This window comes from Geotrypetes seraphini, chromosome 8 (genome assembly GCF_902459505.1).
Source record: "Geotrypetes seraphini chromosome 8, aGeoSer1.1, whole genome shotgun sequence".
Classification (NCBI taxonomy): domain Eukaryota; kingdom Metazoa; phylum Chordata; class Amphibia; order Gymnophiona; family Dermophiidae; genus Geotrypetes; species Geotrypetes seraphini.
This window is the reverse complement of record NC_047091.1, coordinates 96,210,450-96,235,049: the sequence shown is the minus strand read 5'-3', so window position 1 is coordinate 96,235,049 and position 24,600 is coordinate 96,210,450. Positions and strand designations below refer to the sequence as shown.

The 24,600-nt window shown below is 42.2% G+C and overlaps 1 protein-coding gene across 3 annotated transcripts in view; it reads left to right on the top strand.

Moving 5' to 3' along the window:
* The window catches only part of MED26 (mediator complex subunit 26), a 146,113-nt gene extending 141,188 nt beyond the window's left edge, over positions 1–4,925 (top strand). For all 3 annotated transcript variants that reach the window (XM_033956320.1, XM_033956322.1, XM_033956321.1), the window contains one exon: positions 2,353–4,925. In XM_033956320.1, coding sequence (XP_033812211.1) covers positions 2,353–4,038 — 1,686 coding nt within the window. In that variant the 3' untranslated portion in view covers positions 4,039–4,925. The remainder of the gene's footprint in view (positions 1–2,352) is intronic.
* The last annotated feature ends 19,675 nt before the right edge of the window (positions 4,926–24,600 follow it).

Sequence of the window (24,600 nt, the reverse complement as noted above, 5' to 3'; positions counted from 1 at the left end):
TTACTGGCTCCTATGGGAAGGTGCTATCGCAAATGTTCTGAAAGTCTTAAAATGGTAATGCACTTTTGAAGTGTCCATGCTGGGGCTCCATTGGGGACATCACCCACATATGAGAATATCTGCCTGCTGTCCCTGGATAACACCTGTTACGGTAAGTAAATGTGCTTTCTGGCATCTCTCCTCCAGTCCATTTTCTCTCTCTCACTCCCTTTCCCCCCCCCACCCCCCACGCCTTATGCTCCAGGTCGCTCTCTCCCTCTATTGCTTTCTCGCTATTCTGTCTGCTTTACCCCTCCCCCTGGCGGTCCTCCAAACTGTGGCAGGTCACAAATTTGTTCTCTTGGCTGCTTTCTGTCTGATGGGGCCTTTTCCTCTGCCACATCCTGCCCACAGGAAGTTGCATCAGAGAGACAGGATGTGGCAGAAGAAAGGCCACACCACAGCACTTGGAGAACCTACAATTTTGGTTGGTTGGTGAGGGTAGACAGATGCTAGATCCGCAAGGGTGCAGGGGGAAGAGGAAAGGAATGGTGGAGAAACAGTCAGACCTAGGTGCAGGGAGAAAAGGGGAAAAGGAGAGGAAGAGGGGTACAATTTCAGGTGGCTCTGGGCATTTTGCTGGGCTCACTCAATGGCAGCTACACCCCTGTAATGAATGTAGGTTAATTTGGAGTACCAGAGTAGAAAGCCCTTTGAGCCAAAATCAAAATCTTGATTTTAATTCTAGCCAGAATTGGCAACCAGTGGTGTTCCTTAGTTAAAGGTGTTACATGTTACAATCTACATTTGGAGACTGACATGATGCTAAGCCCTCATAGATATTGAATAGCTACTGTTACTTACATTGAAACTTGCATTGTGCTTGACTTTGGAAAAGTGAGTAATTTTTAAAAATCCACAGCCAGCAAACTGTGAAACTGGTTTCAGTTTGTAAATAGCTCTTGAATACTGGGCACAGAGTATGTCTTATTCCTGTATCCTAACAAACCGAAGTGAACAGTGCCTCTTTACCCATCACCAATTCTCCCTGTTTCCAAAAGTGATATAAAGTAATAAAAGTTAACCAGTTCATTTGCATCAAAAGTTAAAGCTCCACACCCTCTTTCTCAGAAATATGGTGGCTCTGGAAACATCAGGGTATCATGTGCAGATGTTCTTTAATTAAAGGGAAAAATAAAAAAATACTGGAGGTAGCTGAATTAGTTCAAGGTGGAAACTTTTGAACAGTCAACCTAGTTGTCAAAGCATGAATCTTCTAGTGATTGTCCATTTATGCAAACGTTGAATCCCAGCACTTTAAAGTTGTATTAAGGGGTTAAATTGTTTAAACAGTGTCCAGCGTTACATGTACGTTTTTCCCACTGATTACAAGTGTAAATTTAGTCATTTTCAAATAGGAAAATATTAACCATGCAGTTGTATAACATTTGCAGTCCCTTGCAGCACAACTAATCTGAAATAAGTGTGAACATTGCACCTTATCAGAAATGAACTGTTTCCTGCAAACTTGTATCCCTCTTATATACAAAATAACTTTGCAAACTTAGGGAAACGCCTCACTGTATTTGTTGCTATATTTGCAGGGGTTAGGTGCAGAGCCGGGCCGCAAATTGCAAAAAATCATGAATAAGTTTTTCGTCCGGCTCTGACCCACCCCCGCCTCCCTCCTGCGTCCCCGGACCTTACCTGGTGGTCTAGCGGGGACGCAGGGTAGGAGTGATCTTCCTATGCTCCTGCCCCGTGCAAAGCCGTCATCAAGATGGCTGCCCTGAGTTCCCATTGTAGTCTTGAGATTACAACGGGAATTCAGGACAGCAATTTTGATAATGGCTTTGCACGGGGCAGGAGCATAGGAAGATCGCTCCTGCCCCGTGTCCCCACTAGACCACCAGGTAAGGTCCGGGGAGGCTAGGACAGGCTAAAAATAGATAAAATTTTAAAAAATCGCAAATAACCGAATCCGCGGATATTGAAACTGCGGATTCGGAGAGAACAGTGTATAAGTAATTTTAGTTTAATTTACCACAACAAAATAAAATTGATGCAGCCCAGTGGTGGGCAATAATGGCCATGTTGTAAAACCTTGATGTAAAATCTTTCCCTAATAAGAATAAATAATTTTTTTCTCCTTTATATATGATCATCTGCAGATTATCTTTCCTGTTTTGGTAATCATATGAGGTTTGTTTTATCACACCATTATATGTAAACTTGCAGATTACCAGATCTAGGTTTCACAGAGTGGAGGAGTCTTAACTGCCCTCCCCCCCCCAGCCTTTAGTCACTATATGAGGTTAGCATCTCTTTAAATCAAAGATTTTATATGGTAATTGTTTTTTTCGTTTGTTACAGGAAACCAGATTAGGAAAAATCATTAATGATGTAAGAAAGAAGACAACCAATGAGGATCTTGCTAAGCGTGCCAAGAAACTGCTACGGAGTTGGCAAAAGCTAATAGAGCCTGTGAGCCAGAATGAACCTGTGCCAAAGGGGTTGCCGAATCCACCGGGATCGGCAAACGGTGGGGCTCACAACTGCAAACAGGAAACTCTTCCCATAGCAGTTGCTGTTGGAGCAAAACCCATTCAGGAGTTAAAAAACAAAAATGATATACAAAAATTACACTCTCCAAAAGCAGAGAAACCAGGAAGCCGCAAAAGGAAAGTTGAGCAGAAAGATGGACTCCAGGGACCTCCTTCCAAAGTTTCCAAAAGTAGCCATGAACCATTACAGAACTCTTCCCCTCCACCAACAAATGGTATTGGTGGAAGCCCAGAAAGTTTTCCCAGTCCTTTGGACTTAAACATGCACACAGGACCTGAAAGAAGCAGGACAGAACCGAATGAGAATGACAAACACAGTAAAATCCCAGTGAACGCTGTAAAACCTCATACCAGTTCTCCAGGACTTGTAAAATCCTCAAGCACTTCCTCCTTATTTAAGGCTGCAATGGTTCAGCAGCATGAAAAGTCTGATGAAACCAGGGGACAACATCAGCCAAGGAGTCCCCGCTGCACCACCTTCAGTCCTAGGAACATTAGGCAAGAGACCTTTTCCCGACAGCACACCACATATGCACCAAAGGGTTCCGTAGCCAGTCCTTCTCTATGGCCACAGTGCTTAGATGCTGCACAGGTGTCGTCACCGCTACCCTCCATGCAACCGTCCACACCACCCTCATCAGTAAAGACTTCCCAGCAGTCAGGAGCTGAGGCATCTCCGATTGGGCAGGAGCAGGTGACTTACGACATTCTCCACCGGCATTTGGCTGGGACCCCGCAACAGCAACACCTGCCCCATGGCTCCAAATCCAGCACACACCCAGGGGAATTGGCAATGCCTCGCCTTGGGTTTTCGCCAGATCCTACAAGGGCAGACAGTGACGATGCAGCATCTGGGTCGGACAGCAACAAAAAGAAAAAGTACAGGCCCAGAGATTACACAGTGAACTTGGATGGGCAGGGCCTAGAGGAAGTTGTGAAGCCTGTGAGGTTAAAAAAAGAACGCAAACTTACTTTTGATCCCATGACAGGGCAGATAAAACCTCTAACACAAAAAGATTCTTTGCAGGTAGAAAGCTTGCCTGTTGTGGAACAACATAGGACAGAAATGGACAAGCAGGAGCCCAAGATCAACCTGCAGAGTCCTTTTGAACAAACAAACTGGGAAGAATTATCTAGAAATGAAATCATTCAATCCTATTTAAACAGACAAAGTAGTTTGCTCTCCTCGTCAGGTGTACAGACCCCTGGAGCTCACTATTTTATGTCTGAGTATTTAAAGCAAGAAGAAAGCACTAGGCGAGAAGCTAGAAAAACTCATGTTTTAGTACCTAATATCTTACCCACGGACTTGCCTGGGGTCTCTAGAGAGGTCACAAATGAGGACCTCCAAAGAATACACACGCACCACTGGCCAGGTGTGAACGGTTGTTATGATACACAGGGTAACTGGTATGATTGGACGCAGTGCATATCATTAGATCCACACGGGGATGAGGGTAGATTAAATGTCCTGCCTTATGTTTGCCTAGACTGAGTAAAATTCTGCTGGGGGAAAAAGAAAACCTTTAAAAGAAATACGCTTTCATATCTGCAATTAGCAAATAAATCAGAATGGCAGAGAATATGCCATTTGAGGTAGAGAGAAGCCTCCGAGGCAATCGGGCCTACCAGGCAAGAGGGTATATAGAGTGAGCTGACCCCTCACAGATTGGTTCCTCGAAAACTGTCTCTTTGTGAAATGCTGCTACCAGTTTACTAACAGAAAATACAATAAATCCCACAAAATTACAAAGCAGGTGGTTAGTAAATGCAGGAGTTTTACGTTCTATAGCTAAACCAGCTATAAAACAAAGTGTTAGTCCCGCCCCAGAAGAGGCATGAGAAGTTTCCTGACCCATGTGAAGGACTGGGGAAGGAATTCACATGCAGGTACAGACAAGTTTTGTGGAGAGGGGGAAAAATTACCATAACAAAGTATGTATCTATTTATTTGATTTTTTTTTTTTTTTCTTTTGTTTCCTTTTTTATGATAGATGTCTCAGATAATGTGCAAAAAAAAGCAAAGGTTGGTTTCTTTCAGAACTGCACATATCCTGTTTAACATGATAGTTGGTTTTTTGGTTTTTTAAAATGAAAGATGTGATGCAAGGTGTGTTCATTTTTTTTCCTACCCCTACCTTGTACAGCAGTGTTAAACTGCAGAGGCTGGTTAACAGATTAGGCAGTGTCACATTCCTATTGGCATTACACATTTCATCTGGTTTTGATTTAAATCCAGTTTCTTTGAGAAGTATACTGCAAATTTATTTTAAATGTATTAAACATTTTCTCCAATCTCCAGCCAATAAAAGCATTTCTTTGTCCTTTCTTCCCAACTACTCCTGCCTTTCCATTAATATCTAAGAATAAACTTCCCTCTCACACCTAGAATCCAAAAACACACACACAGGTAAGCGGGTGCTTGTAGTTTGTACTGTGAGGAAAAGAAGGAAACCTGTTCCTATGCTGGAAATCTACTTGTTACCATTCCTTTAAATATCGTTTGCCTTATGGAAATCCATCATCAAACGCGATTTTTTGCAAAAATTAAAAGCAAAACAAAGAGCCTTAGCGAATGTACAGTAATGATTTCTGCATTCCTTGCAATGCAGAAGGGAGTGACTTTGCTATTTGGTCCTTTTAAATGGACAACTTGTGATATAATTGTGGAAATGAAAATAAAAAACAAAAAAAAACCCAACAAATTTGCACAAAACCAATTGCTGAATGGTTTTCTCTGTATAATCTTGTTTCATTCAGTTTGTGTCATGTGGTCGTCTCAGTTGATTTTTTTTTTTTTTTTTTAAAGAGCTAGCAGCTGAGCTGCTTGCACATCATCTAGTAGCTCAGTTATAGCATATGTGTGTTTTCTGATAAAATTTACTTGCTTTGGGGAGAACGATTAAATTGTTTTAGTTTGCTTTTTCCTCATCTGAAGATCATGTCCTGATTAGTAATTTTGTTTAAACAGATATGCACTTATTTCTTTACTTTTTCTTAATGCTCTTGATATTTCATTCTTCAACTACTCATGCTGTCTCTCCAAGGACAAACAAGGTGCGTAGCCTTCACGTGTGGTTGATGTCATCTGACAGAGCCGGGAAGGCGAAAATGTAAACCAAGCTCAAAACTTATTTAAAGTCATGCACCATGCTTATGTGGGACTTCCTGTATTAGTATCATCAGGCTGAGCTACCTTAGATTTCTTTCCAGAGAGCCCAAAAGGTTTTTTTTTGTTGGGGGGGGGGGGGTTCCTGCAGGTCTGTTAGTACTGTCTTAAGGCTTTTTTTTATTCCAATTTTTTCCACCCGCAACCTCCCTCCACCAAAACCTAGTTAGACTTTTTGTCAAATCATTGTTTTCTTGATTTGATTTTTCTTTTATCACAGTCTTTCTCAAGAAGCATCACCTGTAGTATGTTTATTTTTCATCTATTACCAGAAAACCCCCAATAGCTTCAAAATGTATAAGCAGCATTTTGACATAATATCTGAGGTTGATGTTCATAGCTTGTGCTTGGCATTTTTAAGGCCTAAACGTAATGTCATTAGTTGTGCCATCTGTCAAAAGATGACATATAGGGGTCTTCATGGTTGTCAGGAGCCATTCAAAGGTTGAGTCCTGTGCAAGGGCATTGGTGGCACTGACTAGAGTTGGAGCAAGGTGCTGGGGATGCTTTAGGGTTGTCCAGAAAAACCTAAAGTTGGAAAAACTGTGAATTGTAAGTTTTTCCCATAAATTTGATTGTGCTTGATCAGAAAATAATTTTTTAAACAATTTTAAAAGTCCATCCTGAGGTCCTTCAAAGCCACTGATTGCATAAAGCTCCGTTTTTCTTAAAATTTGCTGCTATTTTTGTTTAATGAGCAAATTTCTTTGTATTATAGCTATAACTTTCATGCTTTCACACTCGGCAATGATACAGTACATTGATAAAGATATTTTATATCATCTGTCTTATTGAAAAAAGAAGAAATCAGTACAAAAATAACACTAGAGTTCCAATATGCTTATTATAACAAGTGGGGTCAGATTCCTTAGAACCCCCTCTAATATAGTGTTAAAACCACAAAAGAATAGGAAATCTTTCTCCTGTCACCAAATAATGATAAAACGACATTTTATGTAAAAGTTCTAGCAGTATTTTATTAAATGAACCTTCAATATCTACACTTTATTGTGGAAAACAACAGAAATTTAACATACTTCGCTAATAGCTGAACATGTACACGTTGATGTAGTCGTCTACCAGTGGAGGTCCAAACACTCAAACATTCAATGTCTTCTTGAGATAGGATAAAGCCTACAATGCTGTTCAACTCCATACAACAAGGCCACGGAGTGCAGCATGAGGCCTTGTTGCAAGGAGTTGAACAGCATCTTAGGCTTTATTCTGATTATCTCAAGAAGACATTGAATGCTTGAGTGTTTGGAACGCCATTAGTAGATAACTATACCAAAGTGTATGTGTTTAGCTGTTAGCGAAGTATGTTAAATTTCTGTTATTTTCCACAATAAAGTGCAGATATTAAAGGTTCATTTAATATAATACTGCTAGATTTTTTTTGCATAAATTGTCTTTATCATTATTTGATGACAGGAGATGATTTTATATTCTTTGGTGGTTTTAACATCGTATTAGTGGAATTCTAAACAATCCAACCCCACTTGTTATAATGAACATATTGGAGAATAGTGTTATTTCTGTACTGATTTATTGTTCTTTTTCAATAAAACAGACTTGACATAAAATATCTTTTTATCAATGTTTCATTGCAGAATGTGAAAACATAAGTTATAGCTATAATACCAAGAGATTTGCTCCATTAAAAAAAATATTAGCAAATTTTAAGAAAAACGAAGTTTTATTTAATCAGTGGCTTTGAGGGACCTCAGGATGGGCTCTAGAAATTTAAAAAAAAATTATTTTCTGATTAAGCACAATCAAATTCATGGGTAAAACTTCAATTCACAGTTTTTCCCAACTTCAGGTTTTTCTGGTGAGCTCTATTACATGTTATCAAGGAAACATTGGTCTTCTCATTGTAAGATTCTTAAATGTTCACAATGAATTTAGTATTCTCACCTGAAGAATCCTGATGCCAGAGGTGAAGCAGACGAGAAAACCTTGAACCTCATTGGTACACAATGCTAGAAGAAAGAAAATTGGGGCAGCCACCTCTCACCTTCCTGTGCATCCCTGCAGAGAAGACCATTAATCCCCAAGCCAGTCTGAGGATTGCACCAGACTTTAAGGATAGCAATCTTCAGTGAAAAACTGGAAAAGAAGATATGCTACCAAACTTCTTACATGGCAAGGATTCCTGCTTTGGAACAGATTGCATTGACACTGATGCTAACAGAAGGTATCTTGAAGTTTATATTAATATCTTGAAGCATAAGAACATAAGAGTTGCCATCTCTAAATCTATCTGTACCCTCTAATTCTATCTGTACCCCTCAATCCCCTTATCCTTCAGGAATTTATCTAAATCTTCCTTGAACCCCCGTAGCGTGCCCTGCCCTATCACAATCTCCGGGAGCGCATTCCATGTGTCCACCACCCTCTGGGTAAAGAAGAACTTCCTAGCATTCGTTCTAAACCTGTCCCCTTTCAATTTCTCTGAGTGCCCCCTTGTACTTGTGGTTCCCCACAGTCTGAAGAATCTGTCCCTGTCTACTTTCTCTATGCCTCTACTGGGTCTGATCAATGGTCTTATCCAGGTCACCAGTATCTGGCAAAATCCCAAACAACATTCCATGCTTCTGATCCAGGACAAAAATAGTGGTTTCCCCCATATCTGTCTCAATAACACAAACTATAGACATTAAGAAATTATCCAAACATTCCTTAAAACAGGCTATGTTAACTGCTCTTACCACAACCTCTCAAAATATGTTCCAGAGCTTAACTATTCTCTGGGTGAAAAAATGTTTCCTCGTATTGCTTTTAAAAGTATTTCCCTGTAACTTTGAGTGTCCCGTAGTCTTTGTAATTTTTGATGGAGTAAAAAAATTGATCCACTTGTACCCTTTCTACACCACTTAGGATTTTGTAGATTTCAATCATAATCTCCTCTCAGCTGTCTTTTTTCCAAGCTAAAGAGCTCTAAACTCTTTAGTCTTTCTTTGTATGAGAGAAGTTCCATCCCCTTTAACAACTTGGTTGCTTTTCTTTGAAACCTTTTATAGTTCCATTATATCTTTTTTGAGATCAGAACTAAATGCAATACTTAAGGAGAGGTAGCACCTTGGAGGAATAGAGGCGCATTATAACATTCTTGGTCTTGTTATAACCATCCCTTTTTTAAATAATTCCTAGCATCTTGTTTGCTATTTTGGCTGCTGCCGCACATTGGGTGGAAGGTTTCAGTGTATTGTCTGCCGTGACACCTAGATCTTTTTCTTGGGTGGTAAACCCCAAGGTGGACCCTAGCATCTAGTAATTGTGATTTTTATTCTTTCCAATGTGTATCACTTTGCATTTGTCCACATTAAATTTCATCTGCCATTTTGATGCCCAGCCTTCCGATTTCCTAAGATCTGTCTGCAATTTTTCACAATCTGCATGCATTTTAACAACTTTGAACAGTTTAGTGTCATCTGCAAATTTAATCACCTCATTCATCGTCCCAATTTCTCTTGAGGAACTTTTGTCAAACGTTTTCTGAAAATCTAGATAAACTATATCAACCAGCTCACCTTTATCTGCATGACACAAATGATGAAGCATCAGAGAATGTCAGCATCAATATCAGCTCGTCTAACATCCATCTTTGGTGTATCTGTGAAGCTTCCTCCCCTGATACAATCTCCAGTAGATAACTGAACAAGTCTACTAATCAGATGTATACTGGACTTCTAAAATAGAGCATTTTTCTGAAAGTCTTATTAATTCGGGGGGGGGGGGGGGGGGGAGATGTTTATAGCTCATAGACTAAGCTGGTTAGGAAGTATCTTCTGGTCTCTCCTTGAATCATTCTCATTTAATGATTTTATCAGGAAAATAGCAGACACCATTCCATTTATTGGAGAAACAGGCAATGTCGGGGCCCAAATGCTGGACCTGTTCTAGTTTCTGTCAAGACACCCATAAGAGTGCACAGATAGAAACATAAAAACATGATGGCAGATAAAGGCCAAATGGCTTATCAAGTCTGCTATCTGCAACATCCACTATTTACTCCTCTCCGTAAGAGATCCTATGTGCCTGTCCCATGCTAAGTCACACACAGTCTTTGTCTCCACCACCTCTACCGGGAGATAATTCCACTCATCTACTAACCTTTCTCTAAAAAAGTATTTTCCTTAGATTACTCCTGAGCCTATCACCTCTTCATCCAATTCCCTCTCATTCCGAAACTTAATTTCAAATGAAAGAGACTGGCCTCGTGTGCATTTATTCCAAGTATAGAAACATAGAAGATGACGGCAGAAAAGGGCCATGGCCCAACAAGTTTGCCCACTCTAATGACCCACCCCCCTAATTTCTTCCTTGAAGTGATCCCACATGCTTATCCCATTTTCTCTTGAAATCCAGCACACTGCTGGCCTCAATTACCTACAGTGGAAAACTATTCCAATAATCAACCACCCTTTCGGTGAAGAAATACTTCCTGGTGTCACTATGAATCTCCCACCCCTGAGTTTCAACGGGTGTCCTCTTGTCGCCGTAAGTCCTTTAAGAAAAAAGATATCCTCTTCTACCTCAATACAGCCCGTGACATATTTGAACATCTCGATCATGTCTCCCCTCTCTCTACGTTCCTCGAGTGAGTACAGCTGCAACTTACCCAGCCGCTCCTCATACGGGAGATCCTTGAGTCCTGAGACCATCCTGGTGGCCATTCGCTGAACCGACTCAATTCTCCGTGCATCTTTTTGATAATATGGTCTCCAGAATTGTACACAATATTCTAGATGATGTCTCACCATGGATCTGTATAACGGCATTATAACTTCCGGCTTCCGGCTGACAAAACCTCTTTAGATAAAACCCATCATTTGGCTAGCCTTGGATGAAGCTTTCTCCACTTGATTGGCAGTCTTCATGTCTTCACTAATGATCACTCCCAAGTCCCGTTCTGTTGCAGTTCTTGCTAAGGTCTCACCATTTAGGGTGTAAGTTCTACATGGCTTTCTGCTGCCAAGGTGCATGACCTTACACTTTTTGGCATAAAACTTAGTTGCCAAGTTGAGGACCAATGCTCCAGTAAGAGTAGGTCCTGCGTCATATAGTCGGGCACTGTGCTGTTGCCTACTATGTTGCATAGTTTGGCGTCATCGGCGAATAATGTAATTTTCCCTCAAAGCCCCTGAGCCAGGTCCCTTACGAAGATATTAAATAGGATCCAACCCAAGACCGAGCCCTGAGGCACTCCACTGATCACTTCCGATGTTTCAGAGGGATAACCGTTCACCACCACCCTCTGAAGTCTACCTTTGAGCCAGTCTTTTACCCATGCAGTTAACGTTTCTCCTAATCCCATTGAACTCATCTTGCTCAATAACCTGCGGTGTGGAATACTATCGAAAGCCTTACTGAAGTCCAAGTACACGACGTCCAGGGACTCCCCCATATCCAGCTTTTTCGTTACCCAGTCAAAGAAGCTGATCAGATTGGATTGGAAAGACCTTCCCTTTGTAAATCCATGTTGATGGGGATCTCATAGATTCTTATCGTTCAGGATCGTATCTAATTTGTGTTTGATTAGTGTTTCCATAATTTTACACACTATCGATGTGAGACTCACTGGTCTGTAATTTGGAGCCTCTGTCCTGCATCCCTTTTTGTGGAGTGGAATTACGTTGGTTGTTTTCCAGTCCAATGGGACTCTTCCTGTACTTAGGGAAAGATTGAAGAGCATGGATAACGGCTCCACCAGGACATCATTCAACTCCCTAAGCACCCTGGGATGTAGTTTGTCCGGTCCCATGGCTTTGTTCACTTTGAGCTTGGAAAGTTCATAGTAGACGCTGTTGGGCGTAAATTCAAAATCTCGAAACGGGTCTTCCGAGCTCTCCCTTGCCTGCAGCTTTGGACCAGATCCCAGCGCCTCGCAGGTAAAGACTGAGCAGAAGTATTTATTTAGTAGTTCGGCTTTAACGGAGTCCGATTCTACATGATTCCCATCTGGTTTCCTAAGGCGCACTATCCCATCTGTGTTCCTTTTTCTGTCACTAATGTACCTGAAGAAGGATTTATCCCCCTTTTTAATGTTCTTTGCTAGATTCTCTTCCATCTGGAGTTTGGCCTCTCTGACTGCTGTTTTGACAGCTCTAGACTTGGCCAGATAGTCTTCTTTAGTCTCTCGTTTTCCCGAATGTTTGTAGGAGATAAATGCTCTTTTCTTCTTTTTTACGAGGTCCAAGATCTCCGCAGAGAACCACTGAGGTTTATTGGTTCTCCGCCATTTACTTACTGTTTTTATATAGAGGTTGGTTGCTTCGTGTAGGGTAGATTTCAGAGCTGACCACATTACCTCTACGTTATCTGTTGTGGCCTGATTTTGCAGCGCCCAATAGACAAAATCTCCCATGCTTTTGAAGTTGGTGCCCTTAAAGTTGAGGACCTTTGTGGATGTGTTTGATCTAGTGAAAGCTTTCCTGAGGTGAAACCATACCATGTTGTGGTCACTGGAGGCCAACGTATCGCCTACCGAAACCTCTGTGACACTATCTCCGTTGGTGAGTACTAGGTCCAGTATCACCTGATCCCTAGTGGGCTCTAATACCAACTGTTTGAGTTGTGCTCCCCTTATGAAGGTTAGTAGCCTTCTGCTGGCGCAGGACATAGCGGAAAGTTTGTTCCAATCTACATCAGGCATATTGAAGTCCCCCAACAGTACTGTGTCTTCTTGCAGAGTGATGGTCTCTTTATCTTCGATTAGTTCTATATCTATGTTTTCCTGTTGTCTTGGAGGTCTGTATACAACACCAAGATACAGGCATTTGTCATTCCTCCTGGCTAGGTTCACCCAAAGGGATTCCCCGGTGTACTTGACGTCTGTGATCCTGGTAACTTTGATGTCCTCTTTGGTGTATAGTACTACCCCTCCTCCTGTTTTGCCCTCTCTGTCTCGACGAATTAAGTTGTATCCCGGTATAGCCATATCCCACCCATGGGAATCCGTGAACTAGGTCTCGGACACTGCCACCACATCAAGATCAGCATTCCTCATTTCTGTTTCTAATTCCAGAATTTTGTTGCCTAAACTGTGGGCATTAATGTACATAGCCCTCCATACTTTATGTTTGCTAGGTCTCCGTGGCAATTTTCCTGCCTGAGTTAGTGTGGTTCCTACAATACTGTTTGCCATGTGTGTACTTACCTTAGACTCAGAAATGGAGTGGCAACTTGCCCCACTAGGATGGCTACTTACCACACCAGTATGTGAGTGGGTATTTAAATGTGTATCATATCTCCCCTCTCTCACCTTTTCTCCAAAATATACATATTGAGATCTTTAAGTCTGTCTCCATATGCCTTATGAAGATGACCAATGGGAGCCTTCCTCTGAACTGACTCCATCCTGTTTGTCTTTTTGAAGGTGCAGTTTCCAGATCTGTACACAAGATTCTAAATGAGGTCTTATACAGGGACATCAATACCTCCTTTTTCCTACTGGCCATACCTCTTCCTTTACATCCTAGCATCCTTCTAGCTTTCGCTGTTTCCTTTTCAACCTGTTTGGCCACCTTAAGATAATCACATAATTTATTGTTTTAATTTTTTATCCTTTTATCTTGTATTTATTTCTGATAATGTGTATTGTATTTTTTTCACTGATTGTCCAGTACTTCTCATTGTAAGCCTCGAACTATTATGGCTTTGGCGGTATACAAGAATAAATTATTATTATTATCACACCCAAGCCCCGTTCCTCTTTCATGCATAACAGTTCTTCATCTCTAAGCTGTAACATTCCCTCGGGATTTTCAGCCCAAATGTATGACCTTGCATTTCTTAGTATTAAATCTTAGCTGCCAAATTTCCATATCAAGTATCGCTAGGTCCTTCTTCATATTGTTCACACCCTTGGGTGTTGACTCTTAATGTAGATTTTGGTATCCGCAAAGATGCAAATCTTACCTGACAGTCCTTCAGCAATGTCGCTTACAAAAATGTAAGAATAGGCCCAAGGACCGAACCTTGAAACACTGTATTATTTTTCAGACTCCCTTTCCTTAGAGCGATCTCCATTGACCATTACCCTCTGTTGCCTTCCACTCAACCAGTTTCTGACCCATTCTGTTACTTTGGGGCCCATATCGAAGGCATTCAGTTTCTTTACTTTTTTTTTATTTATTTATTTATATTTTGAACATATTATCAAGAATAAACTTCTTGTACAGAATATGATTGAGTCAACATAATGTAAAACAAATGAAGTAACATCTATATGACAAAATTACTGTTTACTCAATCAAAATTAAAGTCCCAAAATTGAGATCCAAGTGTTCCTGAGTGAGAAACTATTAAAAAGAAAAAGAATAAATTCAAATTACAAATTAGGCGGTCAGATGAGAATGGACCAAGAGTAAATTTATACATTGAGATTTTCTTTATCCCCTTCAAGGCCCCTCCTGGAGAGAAATCCTGTCAGCTGAGAGGGTTCGAAGAAAATATAATTGCAAGATTTATACTTTACAATGCATTTGCAAGGATATCGTAAAAGAAATGATGCCCCCATTGCAGTGACCCCAGGCTTAAGAAGCAAAAATTCCTTCCTTCGTTTCTGAGATTCCCTTGTCACATCCGGAAATATTTGAACTTTATATCCAAGAAATTCTTTATGTCTATTCTTAAAATAAAGCTGTAATATCCAATTTTTATCTGGTGATAAAACCACCGTAGCCAATAGGGTAGCTGGAGTAGCTACCTCCCTCATTGAAGATTCCAATAATAATGTTATGTCCATTTGTTCACCCTGACCTTCTTGTTCTAGTGGATGCTGTTCTTCCAAATTTTTTGATGTTGGCAAATAATATATTTTGGAAAAAGGAGGAAAGGCATCATTAGGAACATTAAGAACCTCACAAAAGTACTTTTTCAAAACTTCTTTTGCTGATAAAGAAGGAATCTTTGGGAAGTTCAAAAATCTAAGGTTATTCAACCGCATATTATTTTCCATCATTTCTACCTTTCTCCTAAGGTTAAGATTGTCCTTAATCAGTGTCGTTTGAATTTGAGTTACTTCACTTATCTTTTTATCTATTTTTTCCACATTATTTTTCATCGATATATTTTCCTGTTTAAGTCCATTTATTTAATTTCTTTGTTCTAAGTATTTCTCTTCTAGTACTTTAATTTGTGGTGACAATGTTTGTCCCAGAGTAATTACCAGGTCCCAAATAGAGTCTAGAGTAACATTCATGGGTTTAGGAACAGAGAATATACTTGCTTGCATTGTCCCAGCTTCCACAGCAATGGTAGTCTTCTCTCTCTGGGAACCTTGCTCCATTTCAAGTCCCCTTGTTCTCACCGCAGTCTCGTCTTCCTCCAGTGCTTCGCCCATTTCAGCCTCCCGGGAAACGAAGTCTGCCTCCTCGGGCTGACTACTCTCCCGTGGAGAGCTAGCACGCTGAGGTGGCGGGGTTCTAGCATCGGGGCTCAGAGTCTACTCTAGCCCAGGGAAGCTTGCCGCGACCTCACTCCTTCCCGGTGATTCCAGTGGGCGACTCCCCGATGCAGCTGCTGCCTCTTGGTTCAGACGCCGCAAAAAATCCTCCATGGACATCTGAAGGGGAGTCTCCAGGCACCTCGAGGCTCCAGAAGCGCCTTTCCCTCTCCTTTTCGGCATCGATAAGGCACAAGGTAAATGTTGTTTCGTTAGAATCTCTGGCGGCGTCTCACTCATTCTCATCAGCGAGCGGCCATCTTGGATCCTCCGCAGGTGGGATCTCACGGAGAGGAGGAGATAGTGGATCCAGTTTCTTTACTAAACGCCTATGTGGAACACTTGTCAAAAGGCTTTGATGATATCTAAATACACCACATCTAGCGCACTCCCTCTATCTAATTCTCTAGTCATCCAAAGAAATTGATCGGATTTGTCTGATAAGACCTGCCTCTAGTGAATCCATATGTCCTTGGGTCCTGTAATCCACTTGGCTCCAGAAATGTAACTATTCTCTGTTTTAAAAGTATTTCCATTAATTTACTTACCACAGAAGCCAGACTTACCTGCTTGTAGTTCCCTATTTCTTCCTTGCCCTTCTCCATTCCTCCAGTACCACTTCTGATTCTAGAAAAGCATTGAAAAGGTCAGGCAGCAGAGCCACCAGAATTTTCCTAAGTTCCTTCAGTACCCTCAGATGTACACCACTCAACCCCATTGCTTTGTCCATCTTTAGTTTAGCTAGCTCCTCACGAACATAATCCTCTGAAAATCAATTAGGGTCTATCACATCTCCATCCCTATTTGCATTTGTCTTCTGCATTTCCACTCCGGGGGCTTCAGCTGTGAAAACAGAAATATTAATTCAGCTCATGGGCATAACCCCCCCCAAACACCATCTGAAAACAAATACAATGCTAAATTATTGCAGTCAGCCCTGCCAGAGTGTTTCCTCCACACGGGGAGGGGAGTCGATTGGAGGCCAGACTCAAATGGGGAAGGGAGGGGATTGTCGGATCAGGACCAGGACAATAGGGAACTGCCATGGGGGCATGGTCAGAGAGTGAGAGGGCAGACCCACAGAAGGAGGGAATGGAAAGAGGATAGATGGTGAACTGCAATTGAGATGGAGAGGAAAGGGCATGGATGGTGGACCCAGAGGGTGAAGGGGAGAACATAAGCAGCACTTGCTTCTGCTGGGTCAGACCAGAGGTCCATCATGCCCAGCAGTCCGCTCACGCAGTGGCCCATCAGGTCCAGGACCTATATAGTAATCCTCTATGTATACCTTTCTATCCCCTTTTCCTTCAGGAAATTATCTAATCCTTTCTTGAGCCCCAGTACTGTACTCTGTCCTATCACATCCTCTGGAAGTGCATTCCAGGTGTCCACCCTTTGGGTGAAGAAGAACTTCCTAGCATTGGTTCTGAATCTGACCCCTTTTAATTTTTCTGAATGCCCTCTCCATTCTTCACCCCTACCAACATGGCTTCAGACCCAGCTTTAGCACTGAATCCCTCCTAGTTTCCCTAATTTCAAAGGTACAACATCTACACTCACGTAACAAATTTGCTGTCCTATTACAATTCGATCTTTCTGCTGCTTTTGATGTCGTCCACCACGACATACTACTTTACCAACTTTCCGAGATTGGAATCGACTCCACCGTCCTAATGTGGTTCTCAAACTTCTTACGCTCCCGCTCCTATACCGTCAACACAAATGGCACCATGTCCACTCCTTGGACTCCATCTTGCGGTGTCCCTCAAGGATCACCCCTTTCCCCTATTCTCTTTAACATCTACATGTCCTCCCTAAAACTCTTTCAACTATCCCCCCTGGAAACAATCTACACTTACGCAGATGACATCCTTGTCCTCCTTGAGACTGACCAGAACATCACAAACCTCCACGAAAACATTACAGCTTGCATAATGAGACTCCGTGACTGGTCCCTCTCAGTACAGATGAAACTAAACGAATCAAAAACAAAACTACTGTGGCTCGGCCCAAAATTCGAACACCTGCCCACCCTTTTTGCACTACCCACAGGCGATACACTCCAGCTCCAATTCTCATGCAAGGTCCTTGGTATCATTATCGATTCCTCCCTCTCCCTCAATGACCACCTCAACTCCTTGGCAAAATCATGCTTTTTCAGCCTCCACATGCTGAGGAAAGCTAGATCCTACTTCAGCCAACAACACTTTGCCATCCTTGTCCAATCCATCATCCTCTCCAAACTAAATTACTGCAACGCCATCTACTTAAATCTATCAAAAAAAAGTTTTCTAAGACTCCAGCTAATCCATAATACTGCAGCCAAACTGATCTTCTCAAAACGCAAATCTGACCATGCCTCCTCACTCCTTGCCAAACTTCACTGGCTCCCAATAATCCCCAGAATCCATTTCAAATGTTCCTGCCTGGCTTTTAAGATCATTCATGACATCCTCCCTCCTCTTATCCCACTGTCTTTCAACTCCTCCAGTCCCGACTCCTCCAGAACTGCCCAAAGGTATAAACTAGCCTTCCCCTCCCTAAGAGGATCCACTATGCAGGCAAACTGGGAAAATCCTTTCTCTTCAAAATCACAGGTCTTTGGAACGACCTCACCTCCCCGTTGCGGAACCTGAGCTCCCTTCAGTTATTCCGCAAACAACTGAAAACCTGGCTTTTCAGCAAATTGTAACTCTATCCTTCACCCCCTTTCCCCCCCCCTTCTTCATATAAATTCATGTAATCCTTTTTTTTCTTCCTCTCTACCTACTATTTTAAGTTCTTGTAAACTGTGTCGAGCTCCATACTCATGGAGATGATGCGGTATATAAACTTAAGGTTTAGATTAGATTAGTTTTCGAAAGTATGAAGAATCTGTCTCTCTCCACTCTATGCCCTTCATGATCTTATAGGTCTCTATCATGTCCCCTCTAAGTCTCTGCTTTTCCAGGGAAAAGAGCCTCAGTGTCTCTAATCTTTCAGCATATGAAAGGTTTTCCATACCTTTTATCAGTCGCGTCGCTCTCCTCTGAACCCTCTTGAGTATCTCCATATCCTTCCTAAGGTACGGAGACCAATATTGGACGCAGTACTCCAGATGCAGGCGCACCATCGCCTGATACAACGGCAGGATAACTTCTTTCATTCTGGTTGTAATACCTTTCTTGATAATACCTAGCATTATGTTCACCTTCTTAGAGGCCGCTGCGCACTATGCCGACGGCTTCATTGTCTTGTCCACTAGTACTCCCAAGTCCTTTTCTAGGCTACTTTCACCCATTACCAGCCCTCCCATCGTATAGCTGTACATCGGGTTCCTGTTTCCTACATGCAAGACTTTACATTTCTCTACATTAAACTTCATCTGCCATCTTTTCGCCCACTCTCCTAGTTTGTTCAGGTCCCTTTGTAAATCTTCACAGTCCTCTTTAGTCCTAACTCCACTAAATAGTTTGGTGTCGTCTGCAAATTTTATTACTTCAAACTTCGTCCCTGTTTCTAGATCATTTATAAATACATTGAACAGCAGCAGTCCAAGTACCAACCCCTGCAGAACACCATTCGTAACCCTCCTCCAGTCAGAGTAGTGGCCCTTCACTCCCACCCTTTGCCTCCTACCTGCCAACCAATTTCCGATCCATCTATGTATGTCTCCTTCCACCCCATGGTTCTTCAGTTTCTGCAGTTGGCATTCATGGAGTACTTTGTCAAAGGCTTTTTGGAAATCCAAGTATACGATGTCTATGGGGTCCCCTTTGTACATCTGTTTGTTAATTCCTTTGAAGAAGTGCAATAAGTTCGTTTGGCACGATCTTCCCTTGCAGAAGCCATGTTGGCTTGTTTTCATCAGTTTGTTCCTTTCTAGATGCTCATCGATGCTATCTTTTATCAGCACTTCTGCCATCTTCCCCGGAACCGAAGTCAAACTTAACGGTCTGTAGTTCCCGGGGGTCGCCTCTCGATCCTTTTTTGAAGATAGACGTAACATTAGCTGTCTTCCAATCTTCCAGGCTCACGCCTGTTTTCAAGGATAGATTGTAAACCTGCTGTAGTAGTTCCACTATTTCCTCCTTTAGTTCTTTCAATACCCTAGGGTGGATTCCGTTCGGGCCCAGAGATTTGTCAGTTTTTAATCTATCTATCTATCTGCTTGCATACGTCTTCTAGGCTTACTTCCATGGATGTTAATTTTTCTGCTTGATCTCCCTTGAAGATTTTTTCAGGTTCCGGCACGTTGGATGTGTTCTCTTGTAAATACTGACAAAAAGAACATGTTTAGTCTATCCGCCACTTCTTTTTCCTCCTTCACCACCCCTTTCCTATCTCCGTCATCCAGCGGTCCCACCTCCTCCCTTGCCGGCTGCTTCCCTTTATCTGAAAAACAGTTTGAAATTTCGTGCTTCCCTGGCTAGCCTCTCTTCATATTCTCTTTTTGCTCTTCTAACCACGAGGTGACATTCTTTTTGATGCTTCCTGTGCTCTTTCCAGTTCTCCCCGGTTTTGTCCTTTTTCCATTTCCGGAATGAATTTTTCTTATCTCCTATCACTTTCTTCACTTCTTTAGTTATCCACGCCGGATCTTTTGTTCGGCTCTTTTTACATCCTTTTCTAAATCTGGGGATATACAGATTTTACGTCTCGCTTACCGTGTCCTTGAATAAAGACCAGGCTTGCTCTACAGTCTGTGATTTCTTCGATCTGTTCCTAAGTTTCTTCCTTACCATTACTCTCATCGCTTCTTAGTTTCCTTTCTTGAAGTTAAAAGTTGTCGCTGCGGTTCTCTTTCCCTTCGTTATTCCTACTTCAACTTTGAACTTGATCATATTGTGATCGCTGTTTCCCAACGGTCCCACTACTTCCACTTCCTTTGCAGGTCCTCTTAGCCCATTAAGGATTAGATCCAGAGTGGCATTCCCTCTCGTCAGTTCTCTGACAAGTTACTCCATGAAGCAGTCCTGTATAGCCTCCAGGAATCCAGTCTCCCTAGTGCATTGTGAGATTCCAAGACTCCAGTCTATCCCGGGATAGTTGAAGTCTCCCATAACAATCGTGTTACCGCTTTTGTATTCTCGCATCATCTTGGCTTTCATTTCTTCATCTGTTGCTTCGGTTTGCTTAGGTGAACGTTAGTATAGGCCCATCTTTATCTTGGGCCCTTTCCTTCCCGGTATTTTAACCCATAGTGAGGGGACAGATATGGAAGAAAATGACCCAGACCAGAAAGGAGGGTAGGAAGGAACATGCTCTTTGCTGGCTGGGATGGTTAAGATGGGCTGAAGTGAGCTTTGATGAAGACTCTGGTAGATAGAATCTAAGCACACTACTGGGCAGGACTCTGGGTTTCTGGCCCAGAACTATCTAAGAAAAAGGATCATTTAAACTAAATAATTTATGGAGCATGTATGGTTGGGAAGACTGGATGGACCACTCGAGTTTTTAATCTAATCTAATCCTTAGGTTTGTATACCGCATCATCTCCACGTTCGTAGAGCTCGATGCGGTTTACAGTAGGAGAAATAGGAAAGAACTACAACAGAGGGCTAGAGGTAGAAGTGTGAAGAAAATTTAGAGGACTTGGGATGCCTGCTGTCATTTACTATGTTACTCATTTCTTTGTCCCAACCATGCACTAAGAGTACTATTGAGCATTTGTTTAGTACCTTGTACAGAGTGAAAACTTGGTTGTGCTCAACAGTGATGGAGGATAGCTTGAATGGTCTATGTATGTTGAGTTTGCATTGGAAGCTGGTTTGGAAAGAAGGATAGAAAAGGAAAGTTTAACACAGAAGAAAAATTGTTTTAGTGTAAGTTAAAGACTAAGTTTAAAAACATTTTTTCAATATCCTATTTTGTCATATCCTCCAACCTTTAACAAAAGCCTGCTTACTTAGTTTACACCCATGTATTCAAGCTCGAGTCCAATCCCAGTGTAGTTTAAGATCACTTGCATCCCCCTTGGTATGTCCATGGTTCAGCCTTATCTTTATCAACTTCTACATATTCCTCCCCTTCACCGTTGAGTCTCACAATGCCACTTTTGCACGTCTTTCTTTCACTAATATATCTAAAAAATGTTTTCCCCTCGTTTTACCGTGTCAGCTATTTTTTCTTCCATTTGCATCTTTGCTTTCCTGACTACTCAACCAGTCTCTTAATTTTTCCAGATATTTATGCCTCTCCTTGTTTTTGTGATCTTTTGTAGTTTATGAAAGTGAACCTTTTTCTTTACCTTCTCAGCTACTACTTTTGAGAAGCAGAGCAGCCTTCTTTTCCTCTAACTTTGTAAGGGTTTGTTGCCCTTACAATAGCTCCTTTCAGTTTTGCCCACTGCTTTCCTACTTCTTCCAGATTTCCCATCTGAATAAAGTTAGCTTTATTTTTTTTTGTTTTAAGTCTAGAATCTTTACTTTTGAATGAGCTGTCTATGTTTAAAAGCACTAAGTTCAGTATAGCCCTATCCCACGTGGGTTCCATTACCAAGTGCTGGAACAGTTCTTGTACAGAATCTAGGATCTTCTCACTTCTAGAAGACCCTGCAATAGGGATATCCCAATCAATATCTGGCATGTTAAAATCACCTATTAATAATACTTCCCCTTTTACAGCTATATTTTGAATGTCTACTATTAAATTTCTGTCCACTTCCGTCTGTGAAGGAGGCCTGTATATCACACCAATGTAAATATATTCACCATTCCCTCTTTCCAAATTTGTCCATAGTGCATCTTCTGTGCCCTGCAGATCCTGCAATTGTGTGACTTTAATATGATCTTTAACATATACCACTCCCCCTCCTTTTCTTCCTACCCTGTGTTTCCTGAACAGATTATAGCCAAGTATAACTTTATCATAATTATGATTCTCAATGAACTATGTCTCTGTGATTGCCACTAAATCCAACTCGGCATCTTCCATCACATCGTCTAGATCCAGAACCTTGTTTCCCATACTTCGAGCATTAGTATATACTGCTTTCCAGACATTGACCCCTTTTCCTATTTGTTTCGAGATATTTAGTGATTCACTTACTTGAGGGCTTTGATCACCCTGATCCAATGATTCTAGTTTAAAGTCCTCTTCTGTAGGTTTACCAGTCTGCTACTGAAGACACTTCCCTTCTTTGTTAGATGCAGACCATCCATGCTCAGTAGCCCTAGGGAAATCATCTCATGGTCTGGGAAGCTAAAATGCTCTCAACTATACCATCCACGTTTTCATCTCCAGGATGCAAGCTTCTTTTCCTTGGACTTTACTCTCAACAGGAAAGACAGACAAGAATACCACCTGTGTACCTAACTGCTTCACCTTCTCTCCCAGAGCCACAAACTCACTTTTGATAAGTTTGGAAGGGTACCTAGTAGTATCATTAGTGCCAATATGGATGAGCAGCATTGGATAATAGTCATTAGGCTTGATGAGTCTTAGCAAGCTGTCCATAACATCTTGAATTTTGGCATCAGGCAGACATGAGAATGACACGGTGGCGGTTACCCACAGCTAGTCGCGGGTATCCCGCCAAAATGGGGAAAGAAAAATAGCAGTCGCTACGGGGACAAGGCCATTCACCATCCTGTGGAGCGGTGAATGGTCTTGTCTCTGCAGTGAGGCATCAAGGATCGCGCAGTCCCCACAGCCCCTGCCCGACCAATCTATAATAGCCAGCTCCGACCCTTCACCTCACCTTAGTTTGCAGGCTTTCTTTTTCGGCGACCCGCACGCTATCATAGAGCCGCGCACGCGGGACTGCTCAGTGTTCAATCTTCTGCTCTGACACAACCGGAAACAGGAAGTTGCAGCAGAACAAAAGATTGAGCACTGAGCAGCCGCACGTGCGCGGCTCTTTGGGAAAGCATGCAGGTCGCTGAAAAAGAAAGCCTGCAACCTAAGGTGAGGTGAAGGGAGGGAGCTGGCTAAACGCTACCATCGATCAGGCGGGTGGGTGGGGGCTGCGGGGACCACGCAATCATGCGTGTTCCCGGCTCACATTTTTTCTTTGTGTTTCTCTGTGATCACAGGAAGTGCTTGCAACTTTAAAAAGCAGAATGGGAAGTAACAGCTCTGTGTATATGTACAAAGAAAACAAAAGTCCTAGCACACATCTGCCCTTGAAGCACAATGTTCTGTGCATAAAAATTAGCTTCACAAAAATTTTATGTGTGAAAAAATTTTGTGAGGCTAATATTTACACACAGAACAGCATTCTAGTTCATGTGTAGGTGTGTGCTGGCACTTTTATTATTATTCTGATTTTTTGGACATGAACACAGTGCAGCTGCAATTACTGCAGAACTACTCATCCGTAGTTGCTAAAAGATTTGGGGCATTAAGACAGCTTAGACAGAGGTCTCAAAGTCCCTCCTTGAGGGCCGCAATCCAGTTGGGTTTTCAGGATATCCCCAATGAATATGCATGAAATCTATGTGCATGCACTGCTTCAATGCATATTCATTGAGGAACTCCTGAAAACCCGACTGGATTGCGGCCCTCAAGGAGGGACTTTGAGATCCCTGGCTTAGAGTTATTCAAAATGGGAGTGAAAGGGAAAAGGATTCTGGGCCAAGGGGATGAAGACGGAAAGAAAAACCCACAGCAGGAAAGAAAGGGGAGGACAGGCAGGTGAGCCAGATGCTGGAAGCAGGGGGGGAGGGGGAAGAAAGAGGGAAAGAAGCTAGATGGGGTTGAAAAGAAGAGACACACTGGTATGGAAGAGGAAGATAGGGGAAATCTGGACACAGGAAGGTAACAGAAGGAGGGGAAATTATGTGCAAGGGGCATAGGGACAGAGACATAAAGGGGACATGCCATGGGGATGGTATATGGACACGGGGGGGGGGCAATGGCAGATACATAGGGGAGATATTAGAAATGGGGAAAATAGGAGCACAGAAGCGATATGGTTTGTGGGGATGGGACAGGGACCGAGCTCGCAGGCTCCAGTGGCTTGCACAAATTACATTGTAACGTGCCACGAAAATAAGAGGGAGGAAGGTAGATAGATAGGCCATGCAAGAGGAGCTGAAGGGTGGTAGAAAGGAACAGATGGTAAAGGAGGGAGGGAAAGGGTGGTGGTGGAAAGGAATAGAACAAACATTGAAGGAGGGTGGAGAGGAATAGACCCTGAAGGGAAATGTGGAAGACAGAGTGGGGAGAAGATGCTGGAAGGGAAGAAGACAGATGCCAGACTATGGGGGAGCGGAGGGAAGAAGATGGGTGCTAGACCAATTGGGGGGGGGGGGATGAAGGGAGAGGCACCGTAACAGCAAATGGAAGACGCAGAGAGAAGACACACTGGATGGAAGGAATTGAATGAGAAGATGTGGAAAGCAGAAACCAGACAACAAACGTAGGAAAAAAAAAATTCTATTTATTTATTTTTTGCTTTAGGATAAAGTAGTATATTAGTTGTGTTGATAAAATTTATAAACAAAGCCCTGCCA